This window comes from Lepus europaeus, chromosome 10, assembly GCF_033115175.1.
Source record: "Lepus europaeus isolate LE1 chromosome 10, mLepTim1.pri, whole genome shotgun sequence".
Taxonomy (NCBI): Eukaryota; Metazoa; Chordata; class Mammalia; order Lagomorpha; family Leporidae; genus Lepus; species Lepus europaeus.
The window spans coordinates 116,174,496-116,198,955 of record NC_084836.1 but is presented as its reverse complement, the minus strand read 5'-3'; the positions used below and the strand labels follow the sequence as shown (position 1 = coordinate 116,198,955).

General features: G+C 53.4%; 1 protein-coding gene across 2 annotated transcripts in view; it reads left to right on the top strand.

Annotated features, from left to right (window-relative positions):
• The window catches only part of ATP9A (ATPase phospholipid transporting 9A (putative)), a 132,452-nt gene that overhangs the window by 36,508 nt on the left and 71,484 nt on the right, over window positions 1-24,460 (top strand). For both annotated transcript variants that reach the window (XM_062204366.1, XM_062204367.1), the window contains exons 4-7: window positions 3,967-4,075; window positions 18,898-18,956; window positions 20,187-20,238; window positions 22,015-22,109. In XM_062204366.1, the coding sequence (XP_062060350.1) occupies window positions 3,967-4,075; window positions 18,898-18,956; window positions 20,187-20,238; window positions 22,015-22,109 (315 nt within the window). The remainder of the gene's footprint in view (window positions 1-3,966; window positions 4,076-18,897; window positions 18,957-20,186; window positions 20,239-22,014; window positions 22,110-24,460) is intronic.

Below are 24,460 nucleotides of genomic sequence, written 5' to 3'. Positions count from 1 at the left end.
CCCCACCCACCTGGCTTGGCTAGGAGCACCACGGGTCCCCTCTGCCGACAGACAGACCCTGTGCTCTGCGCACGGGCTCAGGAGCGGCTTCATTCCCTTCTCTTCTCCTGGTTCAGTTACAGAGGGTCTCACGACATCGGGGAAAGATGAATTTATTTGGAAGTCAGAGGTGCAGGGAGCGCGGGGAGAGAATCTTCCATCTGCTGGTTCCCTCCCAGATGGCCGCAGTTCCTCCTCCTCGTCCCCGCGGAGCCCCTCGGCACGGCCTCTGGGAGAATCCAGCAGTGCGGGCCCAGTGTTCCGACGCGGTGACTTCTCGGTCACTTAAAAGCCCCACAGGACCCCTCTGTGAGCCACACCCACGGGAACCTGGGTGACGGAAACGTTTTTGCCAAAGGTGGCTCACCCCAGATGCCAGTAATAACGCAGGTGGAGCTGTAGGGACGCTGACATGAGAGCTCCCTGCTTCCGAGGAGAGGGGGTCGGAATATCGAAGGGCTTGGGATGGGAGTGGCGTGGGAGGTACCCAGGCATCCATCTGCTGAGGACAAACCAGGAGCTACCTGCAAGGTGCTGCAGCCGGGCTGTGGGATGTGCGGGGCGTCAGAGACAATCCAGAGGCCGCATCCGTGTGGACCTGCAATGCGGACCCTGCTGCTGGCGACGTGGACCCTGCTCTGCCTCGTGAGAACCGTGAACAGCAGAGCCATGTGGACGTGTACTCCAGCTCTGGGCCTTTGGCCTCCCGCGTGCTCTGCTCGCTTAGGTGTGGGGGTGCACAGCAGTGTGCCAGGGTTTTCCCAAAGCCGGTGGTTACCGTTGGAGCTGAGGGTTGCTGCTGATTCCTACAAGTGTTTTTGATTCTTCTGTATGACGATTTTTTTTTTTTTTTTTGAGATTTTATTGGCTTGAAAGAGTTACAGAGAGAGACCTTCCATCTCGTTCACTCCCAAATGGCCTCAAAGGCTAGGACTGGTCCAGGCTGAAGCCAGGAGCCCAGAATTCTGAGTCTACCTTGTGGGTGGCCGGGTTCCATGCACTTGGATCATCCTCTGCTGCTCTCCTAGGCACATTAGCAGGGAGCTGGATGGGAAGTGGAGCAGCCGGGACTCGAACCAGCACTCATATAGGATGTCGACATCCCAGGCAGTGGCTTAACCCACTGTGCCACTGTGCTGGCCCCGTGGTCCCTTTGGTCATCAGCTTTTCCTGTGATGAGTCAGTTGGGGGACATATCTCATGTTTTCGCTTTTCCCAGGGACCACAGAGAAGGGGGATTGAGGTCAGAGACAAAGCAGAGAGCATCTCTCTCTAGGTCACTGCAGCCGGTTTCCCCAGTAGATTTTCATGCAGAGGACCAATTCCAGTTCTTGGCTAGAATGTGGCATGAAACGTCTCCTGGCCTCACTTCAAATCCAGCGACAGGCGCAGTGGCTCTGAGTGGCGGTTCGGTGCAGCCCTTGGCTGTACTTTGGGAAGACTTTTAATTTGAACACACCTCGGTGTCCCGTCTGTAAAACAGAGGTGATGCTGTCTGCTTCCTGGGCTTGCAGGAAGGACGAAATGAATTACTGCAAACTCTCAGAAGATGGTCTCATTTTAACTTGAAAATTCTGCCGCTCATGTCATGGTCATGGTTGTTCGCTGTGCAGGTTAGGTTTTAGCTTTTCGTTGCCTTTTTCTTGGTATTAGTAACATAGGAGGGGGAGAGAGTCCTCAGGAGACAGTTGAGGTTGTCCATAATGTTGTTTGTTTGATCTGATTTTTCTTGTTGCTGGGATAGACGCTGCATGCCAGCAAATGTCTAGATTTTTCTGCCAGCAGCTGCACCGGTCTTCAGGTTTCAGCTCGGTGGCTTTGACCTTTACCGTGCTCACATAGACACTGGCTCAGTCAACTCAGAATTTTCCATCACCCCAGAAAGTCCCCTCCAGCCCCTGCCAGCCACAGCTGCCCCCAGACGTAGCTGCTTTTCTGATTCCTGTCTCCCGTTGGCTGGTTTTGCTGCAGCAAATCTCTTTTTGATGTGCAGCTTTACGACAGAGGCTGAGCCCCTCAGCGTTGCTGGTCTGGGTGTCACCCCCGCCTGTGATGGCTCTGCAGGCTCAGACCACCCCCACTGAAGCCTTCCTCTAAATATCTGTGCGCGTTACGGACCTCCTAGGTCGGTGGTTGGAATTTATTTCTGGTCAACGTTTGCACTCTAGCCTAAGGGATGGCAAGTCTGCTAGGATTGACCAGGACTGTGTGTGTGTGTTGAAGGTGTGAATGTTGTGTTTGTTGAGGCTGTATGGTGTGTTGGGTGTGTGTATGTTGGGTGTGTGTGTTGAGATTGTGTGTGTGTGAGACTGTGTGTGTGTGTATGTTGGCTGTGTGTGTGTTGAGGGTGTGTGAGAGGCTGTGGGGGGTTGGCTGTGTGTGTGTGTGAGGCTGTGTGTGTGAATTGGGTGTGTGTGAGGCTGTGTGTATGTGTATGTAAGGCTGTGTGTGTGTGTGAGGCTGTATGTGTGTGTGTTTGTGTGTTGGGTGTGTGTTTGCGTGAGGCTCTGTGTGTGTGGGTTGGGTATATGTGTGTATGTTGGCTGTGTGTGTGTGTGTAAGGCTGTGTGTGTATGTGAGGCTGTGTATGTGTGGGTTGGGTGTGTGTGTGTGAGGCTGTGTGTGTGTTGGGTGTGTATGTTGGCTGTGTGTATGTTGGCTGTGAGTAAGGCTGTGTGTGTGTGTGGGTTGGGTGTATGTGTGTGAGGCTGTGTATGTGTGGGTTGGGTGTGTGTGTGAGGCTGTGTGTGTTGGGTGTGTATGTTGGCTGTGTGTGTGTGTGTAAGGCTGTGTGTGTGATTGAGGCTGTGTATGTGTGGGTTGGGTGTGTGTGTGTGTTGGGTGTGTATGTTGGCTGTGTGTAAGGCTGTGTGTGTGTGTGAGGCTGTGTATGTGGGTTGGGTGTGTGTGTGAGGCTGTGTGTGTGTTGGGTATGTATGTTGGCTATGTGTGTGTGTAGGTTGTGGGTATGCATGTGCTTCACACCTGGTTGGCAGGGCGGATGGGGGCGCCTGGAGGCGCGGGGTTGTCTGCCTGCAGCCTGACACATCTCACCCGAGGAAGCACAGGGCTCCCCCGGCAGCTATGCCACCTGTGTTGTTTGTACAGAAATAACTGTTGGGGCAGCTGGAGACGGGCGGAGGCTGACAGGGGAAGGCTTTTGCCGTTCTTGATACAAGAGGGAAAAATCCAGATGGGAGATAGGGTCCTGCTGTGCGGCCCCGCCCCCTTTTCCCCACCAGATTTTATCAACTGGAGCAGCCGTGTGTTGGGGGGCTTTGGAAGTGGGCTCCTGTGCAACCAGCTCTTCCGGACGGTTTCCGTACAGAAACTTAGGTCCTGACAGGCTTAGTGCTGTCTGCTTCCCTGCAGAGGCGGCTGGCCGGCCGTTAAGGCTGCGTCAGGGCGGCGCTGGGTGGCCCGTGCCTCGCTCCGTCCCCTCCCTCACTCCCAGCCTCCTGGATTTCCCTGGATGCAGAACGGTGTGCTGTGAGAGCAAGGCCATTCCTGCACGCAGAGCCTGGCTTGTTGAAGCTTTATGCCCTTGGGGAAGGTCCTGCACCATCCCTGTGCCTGTCTCCTGCTCTGCCTGGGGTCTCGGTAGTGGGTCTTCTGCGGCACTCAGCGTGTGGTGAGCGGCAGAGCTGTTAGTGTCACTGCTGCTTGCCTGTGGGGGCAGCTGGGCGCCTCACACCCCTCCCAGCCATGGATGTGGCGTCCTAGTCCCATGCGTGGGGTGGTGTTTGGGGCGTGAGTGACGGCGTGCTCCCTAAGGGGGATTCAGAGAAGGGGGCTTGCCACGGCGTGTGCGTTTGGGACCTGCCGCCTGCCCTCCCGTGTGGCCTCTTGCTCTTTTGCCCCAGGCACCGGGCACCAGGAAGGGACAGTTGGGTTCAGCAGGCTCACCCTTGTCCTCGCTCTCCGCAGGGCTTCGTGCTGGCTGTCACCATCATCCGGGAGGCAGTGGAGGAGATCCGATGCTACGTGCGGGACAAGGAAGTCAACTCCCAGGTCTACAGCCGGCTCACAGCAAGAGGTCAGCCTCCTGGCTCTGGGGCAGCCACCGGGTTGCAATTCAGTCACAGCCGCTGACGGTTCGGGGAGCAGAGTTCAAGGCCCTGGGCGTGGCGGGCGGTTGGCCTGTTGCTTCGGCACCAGGGAGGCCTCCTCCTGCCTGAGGCCTGCAGTTGGATCCAGGGGTTGATGGTGGGGTCGTTACCCTCCCCGGAGCAGCCCCTCTCCCTGGCCTGCCTGTTGGGGTTCAAGCCTCAAAGATTCTGTTGCAACAGTGACTTTAAAGAAATTTGGTTTTGAAGAGGCAGGAGACTGCCAGCCAGCCAGCCTGCATCTGGGAAGATCCTTTCAAGGCATCGTAGGAGTCTTTGCTGTTGAGGTGTGCAGAGCATGTGGTCTGGCCTAAAGAGAAATGGCAAGGGACCCTTTAGTCACTGGCCACTGTGTAAGAAACGTTGTGCATTTAAATGGTGCACCTTAAAGGACCCACCACAATATACCCTTGGAGAAACCACTAGGCCACCCGGCCATGGCTGGCTTCTGTTTGCAGCTGCATTGGATTTGTTTTACACTTTTTACACTTGCCCGCAGAAATGTGAGAATGTGACCTCAAGTTTGCTGAGCTGGCAGGGGAAAGGGGATTGATTGTCCCCTGAGGTTGCTCACTCCACGTGCAGCTGAGGGAGTAGCGGCTATGCCTTGCCTTTTGGAACTCGAGAGTTCTGGAAGGGCTAGGTCAGTGGACGCCTTAGGGATGGACGCCTTAGGGATAAACGTGGAGCAGGCCCTGAGCCACTTTGTGTTAAGAGCTCCAGCTTCCAAAGCAGCAAGCAGTCCCTCCACGGCTGCAGGGTGTTTGAGTAGAGTTTCCTTCTAGGAAAAATTTTGGAGGAGTTTATTTTGGGCTTGAAACAAACACACAAAAAGTTTTAAATTACACCTCCCAAGGGCATGAGGACATTTTGTTTCAGTGTGTGTGGCTGCATTGTCACAGGTGATAATCTGGTGCTAGTCTTTGGGGGCAGGTGCATAGAGTCGGCACGGAAGGGCTCGTGAAGTCAGACGTCAGACCAGTACGACTGAGGCAGGGTGTCCCAGATGAAAGATCAGCGTAACCTTTGCTAAGGCAGGCGGCTGGGCTGTGGATGATTCCTGCCCTCCCCTTCCCGGCCCTGGCCTCCCCATCACTCAGCTCTTGAAAACCCCAGAGAATTGGCGATGGCTCCAGCATTAGGCACCTGCCTGCCTTTGCTAGTGTCCTGTGTGGCGGGGTCTGCACCGTGGCGCTGCAGCAGCCCAGGGAAGTGGCAGTGCCGGGCTGGGTTATGTGATGCTCTCCGGGGGAGCCCGGGCACCGAGCCCAGCGGGGAGGCCACAGGAGAGGGACCACAGGGCTTTTAGGACCTCACTACTGAATCGCTAATGTTTCCTGGGCAAAGCTTTTCCCCAGCCTCGTTGTTTAGGGAGTCGAAAATGAAATAACCAGATTTGTGTCTAACGTGACAGGCAGTTTTTTTTTTTTTTTAATCTTTTACTACATGGATTTTTTTTGTTCTAACAGTGCTTTCTTTTATTTTTTTTTTCACGGACGTAGTTGGACTTCTACATGGATTACAGTATGGTCCTTCAACACATGAACACAGTGTGTAATGGTCAGATCATAGTAATTATTTTATCACCTCAAACATTTATCATTTCTTGGTGTTTGCATAAAAACTTTTTTTTTTTTAAATTGATCTATTCATTTATTTGAAAGAGAGAGATTGAGATCAGTCTGTCATCCACTGGTTCACTCCCCAAATGACCGAAATGGGCAGGGCTGGGCCAGGCCAAAGCCAGGAGCCAGGATCTCTGTCCAGGTCTCCCCTGTGGGTGGCAGGGCCCAGGCACTGGGACCATCCTCTGCTGCTTTCCCAGGTGCCTTAGCAGGGAGCAAGATTGGAAGTAGAGCAGCTGGGACTTGAACCAGCACTCCAATATGGGATGCTGGTGGCCCTGCAGGTGGTGGCTTACCCCTCTGCACCACAACGCTGATCCTGCACATGAAAGTTTCTTTAAAAAATTGCTTATTGATTTGAGACAGACAGTAGTTCACTCTCTAAATACTCACAGCAGTCCTGACTGCTCCAGGCAGAGACCAGGAGTCGGAACTCTGTGTAGGTCTCCCGTGCGGGTGCTGGGAAACCAGTTACTTAGCCACTACCCTGCCTCCCAGGGTCCACACTGGCAGGAAACCGGCGTCAGGAGCCGGAGGCAGGAGTAGAACCCAGGCGCTCTGCTGGGGGGTGCGCTAGGCCCAGCGCCACCCCCACGTGCTGTCCTCACACTGCTTTTAGGGTTCAGATGCTCAGGAGCCAGAACGTCCTGATCGCCAGATGACTGGCTGTCATGTTTACCCACGTCCTGTGTCGTGTTCTAGTTCATGATAGCACTGTTTCACTGATAGGTTTTTTTTTTTTTTCCCAACTTGTGTCAAAGGCACGCAGGGAGGGAGACACTCAAAGATAGACATAGATCTTCCACCTGCTGGTTCAGGCCCCAGATGTCTGCAACAGCTGGAGATGGTGCAGGTGGAAGCCAGGAGTTTAGAGCTCACTCCAGCTCCCCCCGTGGGCGGCAGGGATTCCACTGCTCGGGGCATCGCCTGCCGCCTCCTAGGGCATGCGTTAGCAGGAAGCTGGAATTGGCAGCAGAGCCAGGACTGGAACCCAGACCCTCCCATGGGATGCCGGTGTCCCAAGTAGTTTCTTTTTTCTTTTTTTAAACTTTTTTTTTTTTTTAAATCTATTTGAAAGAGTTACAGAGAGAGACAGAGACTGAGGTCTTCCATGTACTGGTTTACTCCCAAATGGCACTGCTGGCTGGGGCTTTAACCTGCTGTGCCATAGTGCCAACCCCTCAAATGATACACACACACACACACACACACATATATATTTTTAAAGATTTATTTATTTATTTGAAAGGCAGAGTTACAGAGAGGCAGAGAGACAGAGAGAGAGGTCTTTCATCCGCTGGCTCACTCCCCAGATGGCCCCAACAGCCGGAGCTGAGCTGATCCGAAGCCAGGAGCCAGGAGCTTCTTTCGGGTCTCTCACGTGGGTTCAGGGGCCCAAGGACTTGTACCATCTTCTACTGCTTTTCCAGGCCATAGCAGAGAGCTGGATCAGAAGTGGAGCAGCGAGGACTTGAACTGACATCCATATGGGATGCCGGCACTGCAGGCTGGGGCTTTAAGCCAATGTGCCACAGTGCCGGCCCCTCAAGTGGTATCTTACGTGGTGCAGCACACACTCGCTCCCAGTGCAAGTTTGCTTTTTTTTTTTTTTTTTTTTTTTTTTAATTTTATTTGAAAGAATTGACCAGAGGGAAAGAGAGAGAGATCTTGTATCCACTGGCTCACTCCCCAAATGGCTACAATGGCCAGACCTGGTGCAGACTGAAGCCAGGAGTCTGGAACTCTGTTTGGGTCTCCCTCGTGGGTGGCAGGGCCCAAGGACTTGGACCACCTTCCAGTGCTTTCCCAGGCACATTAGCAGGAAGCTGGATCGTAAGTGGAGCAGCCAGGACTTGAACTGGTGCTCCCATATGGGAAGTTGACGTCACAGGTGGCAGCTTAGCCTGCCATGCCGCACTGCTGGCCCACTCTAATGTGGTTTCCTTAAAAAGAATTTTGTTTTATAATAATTTGTAGCTAGCAAAAATGTTATGAAAGTCATTTGAAGGTTTTCTGTAAGTTTTTCTCCCAGATTCACCAATCGCTAACATTTGGCACATTTGCTTTTTAGACTCTTTGTCTGTCTGTCTGTCTCTATACAAGGCCATTAGAGTGACATTACCCCTGCATACTTCATTGTCTAACTCCTAGCAGGACATTTCTCCTGCCTAATGCAGCTAAGGGCTCAAAATCAGGAAAGCCAGCATCCGTCCACACTCTCGTTTACTGTTCTTAATCAGCTCTTACATTTGCTCCAGTGATGTCCTGTATGGACTTCTTCTCCTTCCTGTCCCAGGAACCCATCCAGGTTCGCCTGTTGCATTTCTCATTCTCTCTCCTGGCTGCTCTGGTCGGCCCAGCTCTGCAGCTTTCTGTGATGGCAGTGATGTTTTTGCAAAGAGCAAGGCAGCTTAGGCCAGGGACGGTCACCTGCCCCTTGATTTGTGTTTGTCTGATATTGCCTCAAAATTGGATTCACGGCATGCATTTGAACAAGAATTAATAGGTTTTTTTAAAAAAGACTTATTTATTTATTTATTTATTTGAAAGTCAAAATTACAGAGAGAGAGAGGGAGAGACAATGAGAGAGAGAGAGAGAAAAAAAAGATCTTCCACCCACTGGCTCACTCCCTAAATGGCCGCAATGGCCAGGGCTTGGCCATGCCAGAGCCAGGAGCTTCCTCCAGGTCTCCCATGTGGGTGCAGGGGCCCAAGGACTTCTACTGCTTTCCCAGGTCATAGCAGAGAGCTGGATTGGAAGTGGAGCAGCTGGGACTAGAACTACTGCCTATGTGGGATGTTAGCATTGCAGATGGTGGCTTAATCCATTGTGCCACAGTGCCAGCCCCAGAGTCAAAGCATTTTAAAGAGTGCCAATGACACAGATTCTGGTTGGCTGAAGTCTGAAAGGTTTTAAGTTAATCAAATTGAGAAAATTTTAAATTTTGCGAAAAAAAGTTTGATTTTTTTTTTTTTTTGACAGGCAGAGTGGACAGTGAGAGAGAAACAGAGAGAAAGGTCTTCCTTTTTGCCATTGGTTCACCCTCCATGGCTGCTGCAGCCGGCGCACCGCGCTGATCCGAAGCCAGGAGCCAGGTGCTTCTCCTGGTCTCCCGTGGGGTGCAGGGCCCAAGCACTTGGGCCATCCTCCACTGCACTCCTGGGCCACAGCAGAGAGCTGGACTGGAAGAGGAGCAACCGGGACAGAATCCGGTGCCCCGACCGAGACTAGAACCTGGGGTGCCGGTGCCACAGGTGGAGGATTAGCCTACTGAGCCGTGGCGCCAGACAAAAAGTTTAATTTTTAACAGTTGATCTAAAAGCTCTGATAATAAATTAGAAACTTCCATTGTTGGGAAACATGGCTCCCACAGAGACAGAGCTCCAATCCACTGGTTCCCTCTTCAAAGGCTCAGAGGAGCTGGGGGCTGTGGAGCCAGCAGCCAGCTCAGTCCAGGTCTCCCACGTGGGTGGCCGGATCTCATCTTTGCTGCCTCCCAGGGTCAGAGCTGGGGAGCTAGAGCCATAGGTCAGACCCCAGAACTCCTGTAAGTGACGTGGACATCCCAAACAGCGTTCGCACCCCCAGGCCAGACGCCTGCCCCCTGCTGGCAGACTTTAAATAACGGCTTCCGACATGTTGGATCATAGTTTAAGGTGTATCTGAAACGGTGCACCAATTGTATTAACTTTTAAAAAAAACATTTATTTGAAAAGCAGAGTTGCAGATAGAGAGACAGACAGACAGATCTTTGCATCTGCTGGTCCATTCCCCAATGGCTGAAGCAGCCAGGAATCAGAAGTGGAGCAGCCGGGACTCAAACAGCTCAGCCTGCTGCGCTGCCATGCTGGCCCCGCGTCTCGGAATCCAGAGAAACCTGTCCGCCCTCCGCATTCGCAGGGGGGAGCGCTGCTCTCAAGCGCCCCCTCCTCCTGCTTGACGGGAGATCAGAGAGCAGCCGCAGCCCTGTGTGGGCTGTCACGTTTTAGTTGCAGGGCTGTCTTCCTGGGTTAATCGCATTCGCTGGCACTGGAAATAAAATTGAAAAGGAGAAGTGGAAGGCCAGCAGGGCTTGGTTTTGTTGCCTGAGTGATGTGGGTCGGGCCTGGGAAGAGCATCCTGTGAATGAGTCATTTCTCTCTCCACTGGCCTTCCCCCAGACTGAGGAGGTCTGCCTGGATTATCACAGGTGGCCAGGGAAATTGGATTTGCATTTCCAGAAGAGGAATTCCCGGGTCTTCATACCAGGAGTGCTTTCCCAGACTAACTCCTGGTCCGGGGCTAAGTGCACCGGGCAGATAATTAGCCTGAAAGAAAATGCAAACAGAAGCGCCATTAGCACTCTTGCTGAGATTTCTCCTCCTGCTGTGGACATCTGGGCAGACCGACCTTGAGTCTTAAGTAGGGTTTTTTTTTTTTTAAGATTTATTTTTTATTTGAAAGCAGAGTTACAGCCGGGAGTGTGAGACCCTATCAGGATGCCCCATGTGGGTGGCAGGGGCCTGAGGCCTTGCCGCGCCCCCCCCCCCCCCCCCCCCCCGTGTCTTAGCAGCGAACTGGGTAGGAAGTGGAGCAGCCGGGTTTCATCTCAGGGCCACCTGTGTTGTGGGCGTTGGCTTAACTCACTGTGCCACCTCTCTGGCCCCAAGTCCGAGGTCTGTGTACAAGGAGACACTCTCTCTCTTACTGTACAGCTGCTCTGCGTCTATGTGGTTAAGAAAATAAACTGACGTCCCCGGGTGCCCTTCTGTTGCCAGGTGTGTCTGGATGGGTGACCAGTGCTCTCCGCTCACCTTTCCCAGTTGTGCGATCACCTGTAACCTCCAGCTCTCATCTTCTCCAGTGTGTCATTCAAAATCCACTTTAGACCATTGGGTGTGCAGCGGTGTGACTCGGTCTTGAGACCCAAGGCTACACTTGTTCTTCTCTTTGGGATTCTTGTGCTCAGAGGCAGATTAGCGTGGGAAGATGCATTGGTTAATGGGCTGCTGTTAATTCCCTGGTTTGGAGCTCTGGGTACTGCCGATGTTTTCAAAGTTGACACCCTGTCCAGATGTGGGAAGACTCTAAGATGAGCTTTATGAGTTTTTAAAGACGAGTATAACAGGAATAGCTTTTTTGGTGTGACTGCAGCAAAACTACTGTGGGGGGAGGGGGAGCGCTGTGGCGCAGTGGGTTAAAGCCGCCGCCTGCAGTGCCAGCATCCTGTATGGGTGCTGGTTCTAGTCCTGGCTGCTCCTCTTCCAATCCAGCTCTCTGCTAATGCCTAGGGAAAGCAGCAGAAGATGGCCCAAGTGCTTGGGCCCCTGCACCCGTGTGGGAGACCCGGAAGGAGCTACTGGCTCCTGGCTTTGGATCAGCTCAGCTCTGTCCATTGTGGTCATTTGGAGAGTGAGCCCATGGATGGAAGGCCTCTCTCTCTCTAACTCTACCTCTCTCTGTAGCTGTGTCTTTCAAAAAAAAAAACCTCCTGGGAAGGGCTGTGGGTCAGGCCCTCAGCATGGAAGGCCCTCCCAGGCGCCCCCCATTCACATCAGAGGCTCAGCATTTGTGAGTCTTATTTAAACACTTTGCCAAGTGCTTCGTCACGCAGCCTCTGGCAGATGCTGTGACTGCAGGTTCACAAGGTTCAGTTTTTTCCCTAAATACTCAGTTTCACTTTATTAAAAATCGTTGTAAACCGACTCACTGTTTAAGAAAACAACAGACTGCAAAATCTGCCTTGCAAATTGCACTGTGATCTTTTCCAAAAGGCCCTCCCACCCCCACCCCTAGGGGGTCTGTTTGCTTCTTCGTTTGTGGGCCCAGGGAAACCATTTATAATATTTATTTTAAAAGCCTCTGTTGGGTATAAACTTGTTACACTTAAACCTCAGCCTTTTTAAAGTCCTCGCTATTCTAAACAAAAGCCCCAGGAAGTGCTGGTGGTATTTATAATAACACTTCTGAACCCTCTGCCTGTTCGCACAAAGGCAGTCTTGTCTTAGACTGCAGGGAGTACACACAACTGTTATTTGAATATGAAAATTTCTGCTCCAAACCTCTGCACTCTGCTGGCTTTTAATGTGAACCCCAGGAAATGTACACACGGAGCAGAGTTACAACTCATCACTGTCACAGTTAGATTAGAGTGTGAGCTAAAGAGTAATGCATTAACCAGGGCTAGCGCCTGGAGGTTCTTGTTTGAGATCCACGAGCAATCCACGTCCTGCACGCACAGTGAAAAATAGAAGTAGGGCTAGAGGTGTTCGGGGTCAAACGTAGCCCCCCAGTGCCCTGGAATTGATTAATTTTTTTTTGGGGGGGGGCGCAGGCTGTTCTGCAGTTTAACTGCGTTGTCACTCTCTTGTTTTGACTCGGGGGAAACATCTGGTTTCTCCGTGCAGTGTAGACAAACTGCTCTTATTCGGAAGCTCTCACCCATGAAAGGCAGGGTTTGGGTTCTCCGGGTTTGCTTATGGAAGGCGTGGGGTCCGTCTCTGCAGAAACAAACCGCTCTAGTCACTGGAAGGTTGTTCCCTGGTGTGAAGTGAGCCCGAGGGTCGGCTCAGGCGAAGTGATGAAAGCCGAAGGGGACACGTTTTTCCGAAGACATTCGATGACATTCGATGACGTCCGGTGCCGTGGGCGGAGCGTTGTTCCACTCAACTTCTGCAAAGTCTCCCTCCCAGCTCCTGTGGCCTCTGTGAATGTGTTTCACATCCTAGAGCCTGGAGATGGCGTGTGGGTGTGTGCGCATGCGTGTGCGTGTGCGTGCACGTGCACGCTCAGGGGCCTGTGACAGCGTCAGGGTTAAGGACCAGGTTTTCCTGTGTGTATTTGTTAAAGGAGATTCCTGGACATTGTTTTTGTTTTTTAAATGCTTGTTTATTTATCTTCATCTGCTTGAAAGGCAGAGGAGTGTGATGTCAGAGGTCTTCCCTCCACTGGTTCACTCTCCAAAAGCCCCTAAAGCCAGTTAACTAGGCCAGGCTAAAGCCAGGAGCCGGGAACTCCATCCACTCTCCGGTGTGGGTGGCAGGGCCCAAGCACTTGAGTCATCACCTGCTGCCTCCCATTAGCAGGCAGCTGAATCCAAAGCAGAGTAGCTGACTCTTGAGCTGGCGGGAGAGGGAGTGACCAGGGAAGGCAGCTTACCCTGCTGTGGCGCAACCCCGCCCTGTCCAGGTCAGCTGCGTCATTTGCAGGGCCCAGTGCAAGCTGGAAGTGGGGCTTATTGTTCAGAAATCAGCAGTTTTAAGGTGTTGACAGTAGAGCTGTCACCCCAGCAGGGCACACCCCTGACCCTGGCCCCACGTCCATCCTGGGCATGTAATGGGGAGATGAGACCCAAAAAATGCCTGGGGACTGGCTTGGGAAGGGGCTCACTTGGCGCGGCGTGCGAGCCAGACAGGAGGTCAGCACTGACCACTGTCCATATGCTGGGCTGTTTTTCTTTCTCCTACTGCTTTATTAGGGAAGACCAGACGTTCTACCCCGTGGCTTTTCTGCATCTTGACTTCCTTTTTCTCCTCGCTTCTTGTAGGAGACTCAGAGCAGTGGGTGAGAGGTCAGAGGTCACGTTTAGGATGCTTACCACTCTCTGCAAAGGTTTTTCATGCTGGGAGTCGGGCGCAGCCGCCGAGGGCTCCTCACTTCCACTTTGGGCCCGCTTTTCTCTGCCCTCCTTTTTCATGCCTGCCTTCCCTACCAGTTTGTGAGGTCTTTAGGTGGGAACGTCTCGTCCAGGTCTCGATGTCAGTCCTAGTGCCTGGCTAGGGGGAACTCACAGTAAGTGTAGGAATGCACGTATCAGCACAGTCCTCTATTGGCGCTGTGGGGGTGGCTCCAGGACCACCCTGCCCCTCAATGGATGCCTGAGGCCCTTTCTACAATAGACGGCCAGGCACAGGTTTGCACAGGAGCTGTGCACATCCTCCCATTTACATCAGATAGTCTCCAGATCACTGGTAATGCTGCATGCACCGTCAGTAGTGAGCGTACCGTACTGTGTACGGAATAGTTAGAGAAAAGAGGATCCGTTCGGCGCAGGTGCATTTCCCCCCAGCTGCTCTCAGTGGTGGACAGTGAGGACGCAGAGCCCATGGGTGTGGAAGGCCAGCTGGTTTTTTTCTTCTTTCTGTATTTGAGGGGCCGGCGCTGCGGTGTAGCCACCACTTGCAGTGCCATCATCCTATATGGGTGCCGGCTCAAGTTCCGGCTGCTCTACTTCTGATCCAGCTTTCTGCTGTGGCCTGGGAAAGCAGTGGAAGATGGCCCAAGTGCTTGGGCCCCTGCACCCGCATGGGAGACCTGGAGGAAGCTCTTGGCTTCTGGCTTTGGATCGGTGCAGCTCCAGCTGTTGTAGCCATCTAAGGAGTAAACCAGTGGATGGAAAAACTCTCTCTCTCTCTCTGCCTTTCAAATAAATAAATAAATCTTTAAAAAAAGGATTTATGTATTTGAAAGGGAGTTACACACACACACACACACATATACAGGTATCTTCCATCTACTTGTTTACTCCCCACATGGCTGCAATGGCTGAGGCTTGGCCAGGCTGAAACCAGGAGCCAGGAGCTTCATCTGGGTCTCACATGTGGGCCATCTGCTGCTGCTTTCTTGGGAGTGTTAGCTGGGAACTAGATAGGAAGAGGAGCAGCCAGTGCTTGAACCTGCGCCCATATGGGATTCCAGCATCCAGGTTGGCGACCTAACCTGCTGCACCACCACACCAACCCCAGGACCTGGTTTCTTTTTTCTTTTATTCTTGCTATGTTTTCTCCTTTTCATTCTTCTGATTTTGTCTTTTCTGAGTGATCACACACACACACACATACACACACAAATACATACACACGTGTGCGCACACACACCATGTTCAACATGCAGCCCCAACTACATTTTTTTTTTTTTAAAACATTTATTTATTTGAAGCACAGAGTTGCAGAGGGAGAGAGAGGAGAGGTCTTCTATCTGCTGGTTCACTCCCCAAATGGCTGCAGTGGCCGGAGTGGGCCGATCTGGAGTCAGGAGCCTGGAGCCTGGAGCTTTCTCCAGGTCTCCCACGTGGGTGCAGGGGCCCAAGAACTTGAGCCGCCCTCTGCTGCTTTCCCAGGCCATAGCAGAGAGCTGGATCAGAAGTGGAGCTCCCGGGTCTCAAATAGGCACCCACATAGGATGCCAGCACTGCAGGTGGCAGCTTTACCTGCTATGCCACAGTGGCAGCCCCCCAAACTACATAATTTTGATCACCCAAAAATGGCAATGTGAGGAAGAAAGCCCGTGTTTATGGAGAGCACCCAGTATAGCTCACTGGGGTCTGGGAACCTGAGAGTCTCTCTTGGTTGGCTGAGACTCATGTCCCAGACTCTAGAATGCTAATGAGTGACAGAGTGACCCCCTGTCCTCCTCCTGATGGGGAATGAGAGACGTGGGGGCTGCTGGGTGGCAGGTACAGTCGGAGTGTTTGCGGGAAGGGTTGGCCTGCTGGGGTTACTCGGCAAGAGCTCTGCAAACAGCATGGATTAGAGGGGGTTTGGTTGAGGCAGAGCAGATGGACCGAGAGGCAGGGTTCAGATGAACTGATCGTAAATCAGGACTCGGCTGCAGAGGGCCGAGATCTGGGTCTGGTCTCTTAAACCTTTGAGCTAATTTAATTTGTTATTTTTTTCTTGCTAGAAAAGCAAGCTTGTGCTTACTGTAAAAATCAAATGTGCAGAGCCGAGGACTGTCAGTGCGAGAGGAGGGGGGCACGCCCACATCCTGGGAAGAACCTCTTTCTATGTAATCCTGACTTTCCCCTCGGTCCCACGGACACCCGTGTACACTGCAGTTATTAAGCAGTAGGCATTAAGACATCTGCTCTTCTTCGAGCGAGAGCTGAAGGGAAACGTTGTTCAGTGGCTCGTGCACATCTGAACACAGGTGTGCTTGTGCGGGTCAGGCCAGCAGCATAAATTTTCGTAGCGAAACCCCAAAACAACGTGTAAATTTATGTTTGGGAAAGTTCCCTGGTGCCGAGGGCCTCGCTGAATTTACGATCTTCCTGGCAGCGGCACCTTCATAAAGTCTCCAGGAAGAAGGGCCTGCATGTGAGCACGTGGCCCGTGGCCCCTGGCAATGGGTCAGGCAGTAGAAGAATCTGTCAATCAGAGCCTCTTTCTACCTATTTGTAACCACAGTGGGCCTCCAGCTCCCCAAGTTCTGCATCCCAGGATTCAACCAGCTTGAGCCTGAGAATGTTACATTGTTGCTGACACGCACTATGTAGTTGGATCTAAGATGTTGATGGTTCCATAGCCTTTACTTGGCGTTAGGTATTACAAGTGATCTAGAGATGACTTTTAAAAGTGTCCCCATAGATGCAAATACTACATCGTGTTATTCCTAAGCCTGGGTGGAGTTTGCTAGCGGCAGGGGGTTTCTGGCACCAGGTCCCTGCAGGTACCTAGAGACCTGTCTCTAACTCTGGGTTAGTGCGTGTTCTGCAGCCCTTCCGTAATACGCTGACCAAAGCCGACTGCACTGCAGAGCTCCAGGCTAATGGGTTTCTCTAGCTTTTTGTGTTTCCTGGGCTCAGGCCACTGGATTGCATGTAGCATCTTTTTTTTTTTTTTTTTTTTTTTTTTTTAAGATTTATTTATTTATTTATTTATTTGAAAGGCAGAGTTACAGAGAGGTGGGGAGGGTCCTCCATCTGCTGGTTCACTCCCAAGCTGGCCTCAATGGCCAGAGCTGCACTGATCTGAAGCCAGGAGCCAGGAGCCTCCTCTGGGTCTCTCACATGGGTACTGAGACCCAAGGACTCGGGCTACCTTTCACTGCCTTCCCATGCCAAAGCAGAGAGCTGCATCAGAAGTGGAGCAGCTGGGACTCAAACTGGCACCCATATGGGATGCTGGCACTGAAGGCTTTACCTGCTACACCACAGCGCTGGCCCCAGCATCATGTTTTATGATTAGAAAGCACTATTCAGGGCTTTGGGCTCACTTAAGAGGGCAAGACCCTGACCCTGGGCGGGCAGAGACCCCGGCAGCCACTGAAGGGTGGTTCAGAGCCCCACTGTTTGCTGAGTGCTTCCTTGAAGCCTGTTTGGGGGCGTGCAGACTGTCATAATGACCAAGTTTGGTGAAACACGGAAGTTAGTTACAGTCAGACTCTGCAGGACATGTTAAAAGGGGGTTGTTTCAATAGACATCTTTTGAATGCTTTGAAAAATCTCAGTGGTGGCGAATTAAACTCTACATGGCTTTGCATTATGTCAAAAATGGTAAAATATGAGAAATTGTAAAAATCCTGTGGCATTGGGCACAGAGATGATTTCCTTTCTAACTATGTTATTTATTTATATATTTATTTGAAAGGCAGAGGGTGGGGGGATAATCTTCCATCCTCTGGTTCACTCCCCACGTGGCTGCAGCAGCTGGGGCTGGGCCAGGCTGAAGCCAGAAGCTGGGAGCTCCATCTGGGTCTCCCACATGGGTGCAGGGGCCCAAGCACTTGGGCCATCTTCTGCTGCTTCCCCGGTGCATTAGCAGGGAGCTCGATCAGAAGTGGAGCAGCCAGGACTCAAAGTGGCACTCCAGTGTGGGACGCTGGCGTCACAGGCGGCGGCTTCGCCCCTGCACTGCAATGCCAGGCCCCAGGGTATTTAAGTCTTTGTAAGGCAGAGGAGACTGGTGGGTGAGGCGGGTGTTTGTGCACTGAGCGAATTCCCCTGAGAAGAGCAGCTCCTGTCTCCCTTCTCGCTCTTGCCCTGGGGGACACACTGATTGAGGGGCTCCTGTCCCGGCTGAGCGCTGGTAAGTCCGATGGGCCTCTTAGGAGACACCAGTGACCAGTAAATGTTGTTGGACTTTGCTACTTTGTATGAAAACCCGATCAGAATCAAGGCCCACTTCCCCCTGGACTTGCCCACAGGGTGCAGGATGGCCTGGCCCCGCCGGCCCCGCCACCCTCGTCTCTTGCCGTTCCCTGTTTTCCGTGTCATGCTTTGGGTCTTGAGTCCCCACGCACACAGTGCAGCCCTGGGGACACCACTTGCCCGAGCTCAGGCTGCCTTCGCCCTGGATCCCGGTGACCACAGTGCCCTTGGCCTGGCTCTCTCTGGCCTCAGCTCTCAAGTAGAGTTTTTGACATCCACTGCGCTGGTTCCCCAGCACCACTCGTTGGTTATTTACTTCTCCCCCCCTCCACTAGAGTTTGAGTTCCCAGCATCCCCGGCCCGTCGGAGGCGTCAGCAGATGTTACTTGACTGTTGAGTGAGCGAGCGAGTGCTGTCTGAGTGCTGGGTGCTGCTCTGGGTCCTACTCTGGAGGGCAAGTTCCCCTCCTGCCTGCTCCCTGATGACACCGCACCTGCCGTCACCCTGCACATGCGCTCTGGCGCTCCTGGCATCCGTCCAATGGCCTCTCTCACCAGAAGAGAGGGTCGGAGCCAAAGCCCGTGGGCCATATTCAGCCCTGCCCAGTGGCTTTTGTACAGCCTGAGAGCCAAGATGGCTTTTAGGTTTTCAGAGGTAAAAATGAACCCGTACAAAAGAGGATTCGCCTTTTGGGGCGAACACTTGTCGGCAGGCTGAGGACACTGCCTCTTGGCCGGGCGGAGGGGACCTAAGCTGTCCCGTGTGAGCTCTTTAAGGGATGTGGGTTTTGACTCCAGGACTAGACTTCAAACTCTCCAAGGCCGCGGGCACAGTCTCTCACCCGAAGGATGAAGCACTCAGCCTTATGTTTAGAGCTGAGCTCAGCTCGCTGCTGTTTGTCCCTCACTCTGCACGTAGACGTGGATGCCAGTGGCGTGGACCTGTTCCCGCTCTGAGACTTGCATCTGGCTTCCTCTGATGTCGACTGTGCAGATGAACCGAGGCCACCGACAGCTGTGCAGTGCTTAGCACGGGGTTCGTGCTTGGTGTCAGCTTTTGTTGTGTGTCCGGATAGACAGCCGGCAAAAATCATGTAGTCTGACCACGATCATATAAACCAAGCCGTATAGAAATTGTAAATGGCAAGGTAAATCAATCATCTGGGGTTAGCCTCTTTTTTGGACGGGGGAGGTAGTGGTTTTAGAAACGCTTCCAGGTCACGGTTTAGACGGACGGCCGTTCTGAAAGGGCGTGAGTTATCTCGGACCTGTTGCCTTGCAGGCACGGTGAAGGTGAAGAGCTCCAGCATCCAGGTGGGGGATCTCATCATTGTGGAGAAGGTGAGTGGCTGCCGCTGGCCGACTGGGCTGCCCTGTGCATGGGCAAACCGGAAGCCCTGGCCGTCCCGTCGTGGATCTGCACGTGACATCTGTGTCTCTGGTGGGCGAGCTGGTTGATGCCTTCTGGGATTCTGTCCAACAGCTTAGCATGAGACACAGAGAAAAATATTTCTTCAAGGTTTATGTGTGTTGGTTAGCCAGGACTTCTGCTTGTAAACCCAAGTGCAAGCTTTGATTTCCTGGCCAATGTGTTTATTGTTTTGGAAGTGTAGAAAATTATCATAAAATTTTTCTGAAAAGCACGCTTGCTACACACTTTAAAATATTTATCTCATGTATCCCTGAGTCATTTCAGCACTTAAACGCTGTCCTTGCTGACCGTTTTATGGGGAACAGACTGTGAGAACAGGAACAGGGGCAGAAGCACCCTTTTTAAATGGCAGTGTTAATGTGTTGGCTACTTCTGCAAACATCCATATCTCTTTCGGCAGGATGTGTTTAGAGGGTGTTGGATTTGAGGGGCAGTCCTGGAGAGCCTTAGAATAATATTTGATTAGAAAAGGATTATGTCTTCCCTTGTTTCTGTAGGAATTGAACTATGCTCTTTTAAAAGGATTAAATCCGAGAACTCAGAGCTGATTTGAGGTGAAGTGAAACTCCTTGGGGTGGCAGCTCAGCGGAGCCTGGCGAACCCGCCCCAGTGTGGGCCAGGGCTCTGCGGCAGTCACACATCCTACGGGGGCCGCCCAGGGCTCCCCCTTCTCTGGGGATGGCATTTGCTGCTTCTTCCTCCTTCACTTCCTTATTAACACCCCTGCCTCTGCCCCAGGAGCTGGGAGATAGGTAGAAGCAGAAGGCAGGAGCCCAGGAGGTCCACCTTGGAGTCTCTGCCGCCCGGGGACCTGGAGGAGGGCCAGGCGGGGTGGGTTTGCAGCCCCGGTGCTGGGGCTGGAATTTCAGGGTGGGATTTGCCGCAAAAACTAGGAGCTCGCTTTGTGAGATAAGATTTCACCAGGGGATTAGCAGAGTAGCAGCCGTGTGCAAGATTTTTCAGATTCAAAACAAAATAAATCCCCAAGTTTGTCTTTGACAGGGGCAGAAACTTAAAAGTGCCGGTGGGTTTGGGCCCCTCCCCTCCCCAGTGTAGGGCCAGGGTGGGGGGCGGAAACCCCCCCCCCCGGTGGGGGGGGGGACGCCTGCACAGTAACAGGCTTTCTTTTCATGACACAGAACCAGCGGGTGCCTGCCGACATGATCTTCCTGAGGACGTCCGAAAAAAACGGTAAACATCTGAGACCAATTTGGAAAAGAACCAGTAACCTTTCAGTGGTAATTTGGCAAAATAATCATTTGGAAATGTCACAGAAATAGATTATCATTTTGGAGCCACGGAGGCGCATCAAAAGCATCTTTTTTAGTCCAGCGGTCTGAACGAAACGCCGTGGGTGCTCGCGGGTCAGTGGAGCCTGGTATGAACCGGCGGGGCTGGGGGACGCCTGCTGACGTCACCCACGCAGGCAGGCCTTACTTCTCCTCCCCCTGGGGCTCAGCTGGGACGGCCGGAGGAGGAGCCGTGTGTAGCCAGAGCAGCACAGGGAGTCGTCCGTCTTCTCAGGCGGCACAGGGAGAGGCGTGGGGAGGTGGGCGGTCGGGATGCCGGGGAGCAGGTGCATGCCCTTTGTGCCCTCGGCTCACAAGCAGGCACCGTGCCCGTGGCACCTGCCCGGCAGCTTATCGTCATAGCCAGGGTCTGGGGAGTGACTCAGAGCCTTCCCCCTGCAGTCTCTGCCACCATCTCCCGTGTGCCGTCTGGGCCCAGAATCTCCTCACTTAGGATTTTCTGTGATGAAGCTGTTCCGAGGAGACCGGTTTTTCTTCCTATCAGCCCAATCTGAGGTTCTGAACTTCTCAACAATTTGCATTCCTGTTCCTTTGAGGCTGCCATGACCTGTTTTATTGTGCATCAGATAAAAGTGCCAGTGCAGTTTTACATGACTGATACGTTAAGTCCTCAACAGAGGGGGTCAAAGGTCCGAGGTTCAGAGTCGTCTTTTAAAAACCACAGTTTTGCCTTCACATTGGCTCTTGTGTCCCGTGCAGAAAGAACTGAGCACTGTGGGTTAAGGCCCGATGCACCGTGCATGTCTCCAACAAAAACACACATCCGGGGTGCTCCGTCTCAATAGCAGTGCCATGAATTGGATACGTTTTCCATCGGCAGCTAACTGTATGGACTTGTATGTCAGACTGTGTCATGCATCCATAAAACATGCCAGCCCATACAGTCGAGTGCTCTTATCCAAATTGCTCGGGACCAACAGTGTTTTAAATTTTGGATTTTTCAGATTTTCGGAATGCGGGGGGTGGGGCCAACTCTGTGAAAGCAGTTCGTGTTTTGAGTATACCTATGCTCTTAGCCGGAAGGTGATTGTATGCGATGTTTAACCACGTTGCGAATGAGACGGTTTCATGGTTTCCCGCTGTGGGGCTTCTCGCTTGTGGTGTCACACTGGTGCTCGGGAAGCCTGAGACAGCAGCATTCCAGGATGAGCCGTGCTCCTCTGTCATCACAGCAGACGCTGGCTTGGCACCTGCCTTGGCCGGCACTGCCCTGGCCACTGTGCCGGGCTCCGCCTTGAGCGCTCACACCCTGCCGGGTCAGGACCCTTGCAGGAAGCGGAGGCTGGAGACGGTGCTGTGAGGGCACAAAGCTGTAGGTGGCAGAGCCCCAACTTGAACCCAGGTGGCCCGGTTCCCGAGGAGGCGCCCGGATGGCCTGGAAGGCTGGGCTCTGCGTGCCGTCTGTCACCCTCCCAATCCTCCCAGGCAGCTTGTACAGATGAGGACGTGCTGTGGCTTAGCAGGAGGTCACGTCCACCGTTTGGACTCAGGCCTTTGTGGCCCAGAGCTCACGGAGCAAGGGGAAGCAGGTCTTTATTTTCCATCTTGGTCGCTGGCCGCTGCTCGGCTCTTTTCGCAGAGCGAGGGTTGCCCAGTGTGGCCAAGGTGGAGGTCCTGAATCACGGGTGACCAGATGGCTCCTGGCTTCCTCCCACAGGGTCTTGCTTCTTGCGGACTGACCAGCTGGACGGAGAGACGGACTGGAAGCTGCGTCTCCCCGTGGCCGGCACACAGAGGCTCCCCACTGCCGCCGTGAGTAGCTGTCCAGGCTGCAGCCATGGGCGCCAGGTCAGAGCAGGGCTCTCCGGCTCAGGTGTGCTGTGCTGGGTGTGCAGGGCGGCTGCCGGGGCCTGCAGGGGCCTGGGGCGGGTGTCCGCTCCCACTCCTGTGGCCGTGCCCTAGGCAGACCCTGCCTGCAGGGAACCAGCTCTTTGCAAAGGCAGCTTGAATGAGATAAAGACCTGGGCTCGGTAGCCGGCTGATTTGGGCAAGGTGAGCCCTGAGCCTCTGGCGGCCTCTCATCTCCCTGGGAGTCTGTCCCCCAGCCGTTTCCCCTGTATGCTCTCCTGTCTCTCCAAGCTCTGGGCCGCCCCGCTGCCCTCGGCTTCCCGGCCCCACGCCAAGGGAACTTCTGCTCTGGGCGTTTGTCCTGGCCGGTTCCTCTGCTAGGAGCCCGCTGCTGGCCGCTGTGGCCGGGCCGGGCAGCACAGCGTGTCTCTGAGTGTTTGTGCACAAGGCACCTTGGCAGAGCTGCGTTTTCTTGCTGTTCTCCCGAAGCAGGGGCCCTGCGAGCAGGCTCTGCCATGCGTAGGCTGGGCCAAGGGTAGCATAAGCGCCCAGAGAGCGGCCTGCCCCACCTGCGGTCTGGAAGGATCTGGACGCTCTGATGCTGCCCGTGTCCGCTCTGTCGATGCCGTCTGCCAGGATGGTGCAGGCGGGCGTAGCCGCCCTCCCCTCTCGGAGTTCCCCTGGCAGTGCGGCCAGCACATGCCTCACTTTCACGGCGGATCAAAAGCAAGACAGCACCGTAGCTGCGGTTAATCTTTAACCAGGGATTCTAGGGCAGCAGGTTTCTAACCCCAGCCTGGGAGCGTTTAGAGCACCGTGGTGCCTGAGGGTGAGATGGAGCTAATCCATCCACCAGGCCTGATTTTACCTGGGGGATGTGTGTTGCTTCCTCGTAAGAGGTCTCCAAAGAAAGCCTCAAAATGACTTAAAGAACTGCATTCTAGAGTCTGGAAGAGCCTGAAGTGGAGCCACCAGCATGCGCCACAGCCGGGGTCAGGTGTCTCGGTGCCCCTTAGAAGCGTCGCCCAGTTTAATACACATTGCCTTTGCCCCTTGTCTGGTCCAGGGCTTCGCGGACCTGTGGGGTCTAAGCAGGCAGTAGCATCGTAACCAGAATTTAGGTGAAAGTAATTATGTGAAGAGATGACCTGAGTAATATAGAGATACGTAGTTGGCCGAGAAAAGATACAAGGGTGGACGTTTGGTGCAGGCGTTAAACTACCCGGTGAGACACCTGCCCCCCATCACAATGGTTGGGTTTCACTCCAGCTTCCTGCTGAGCACACCCTGGGAGGCAGCAGCTGATGGCTCAAGTAATTCCATCCAACTTCCTGCGAGTACACCTGGTAGGCAGTGGTGATGGCACAAGCACTCGAACCCCTGCCACACACGTGGGAGACCCAGATGGAGTTCCCGGCACCCAGCTTTAGCCTGGACCAACCCTGGCTGCTGTGGGCATTTGGGGAGTGAACTAGCAGATGAAAGATCTCAATTCTCTTTCCCTCTGCCTTTCAAATTAGGTCAAAATAAAAAATTAAAAATCAATCCTATGGAATGCTGTGGGAGGAAAAGCAAAATGTCACTCACGGCTTCTGCCCCAGTTCTGTCTTCCTCCCAGAGGGGATCAGGTGGAGCCGCTGGGGTCTTTCCAGATCCTTCTCTGTCAGACACACAGCTGCAGGCCTGTCTGTGGCTGGTGATCCTACATAATTGGGATCAGAGTGTGTTTGTTGTTCTCAGCTTTTCGCCTCCAGGCTCAGTGTTGTCTCTAGGCCTCTGCTTATCAACGCACCGACCACAGTGCAAACACGCATGCATGTGGCACCTCCTGGCTGGTGGTCAGTGCAGGGGCTGCCTGGGGGGGAGGCCAGGAGCCCCCCCTCCACTCCAGACCCCTGCTTCCAGGTCAGGGTGTTGGTCCAGGTTTGCTTGAATGGATTTCTTTTACCTTTTTTTTTTTTTTTTTTTTTTTACAATTCACTTATGTAAAAGAGTTACACAGAGAGAGGGAGCAGAGAGGGAGAGAGATCCTCCATCTGCTGGTTCACTCCCCAGATGGCTGCAATGGCTGGGGGTGTGCTAGGCCAACGTCAGGAGCCAGGAGCTTCTTCCAGTCTCCCACGTAGGTGGCAGGAGCCCGGTCACTTGAGGCATCTTCAGCTGCTTTCCTAGGCCATCAGCAGGGAGCTGGATCAGAAGTGAAACAGCCGGGCCTCGAGCCGTTGCCCATACGTGACGCCGGTGTTTCAGGCCGTGGCTTTATCCGCTTTGCCCAGGATTGTTTCTGAAATCCAGAGGGCAAGGTTTCCATGGAA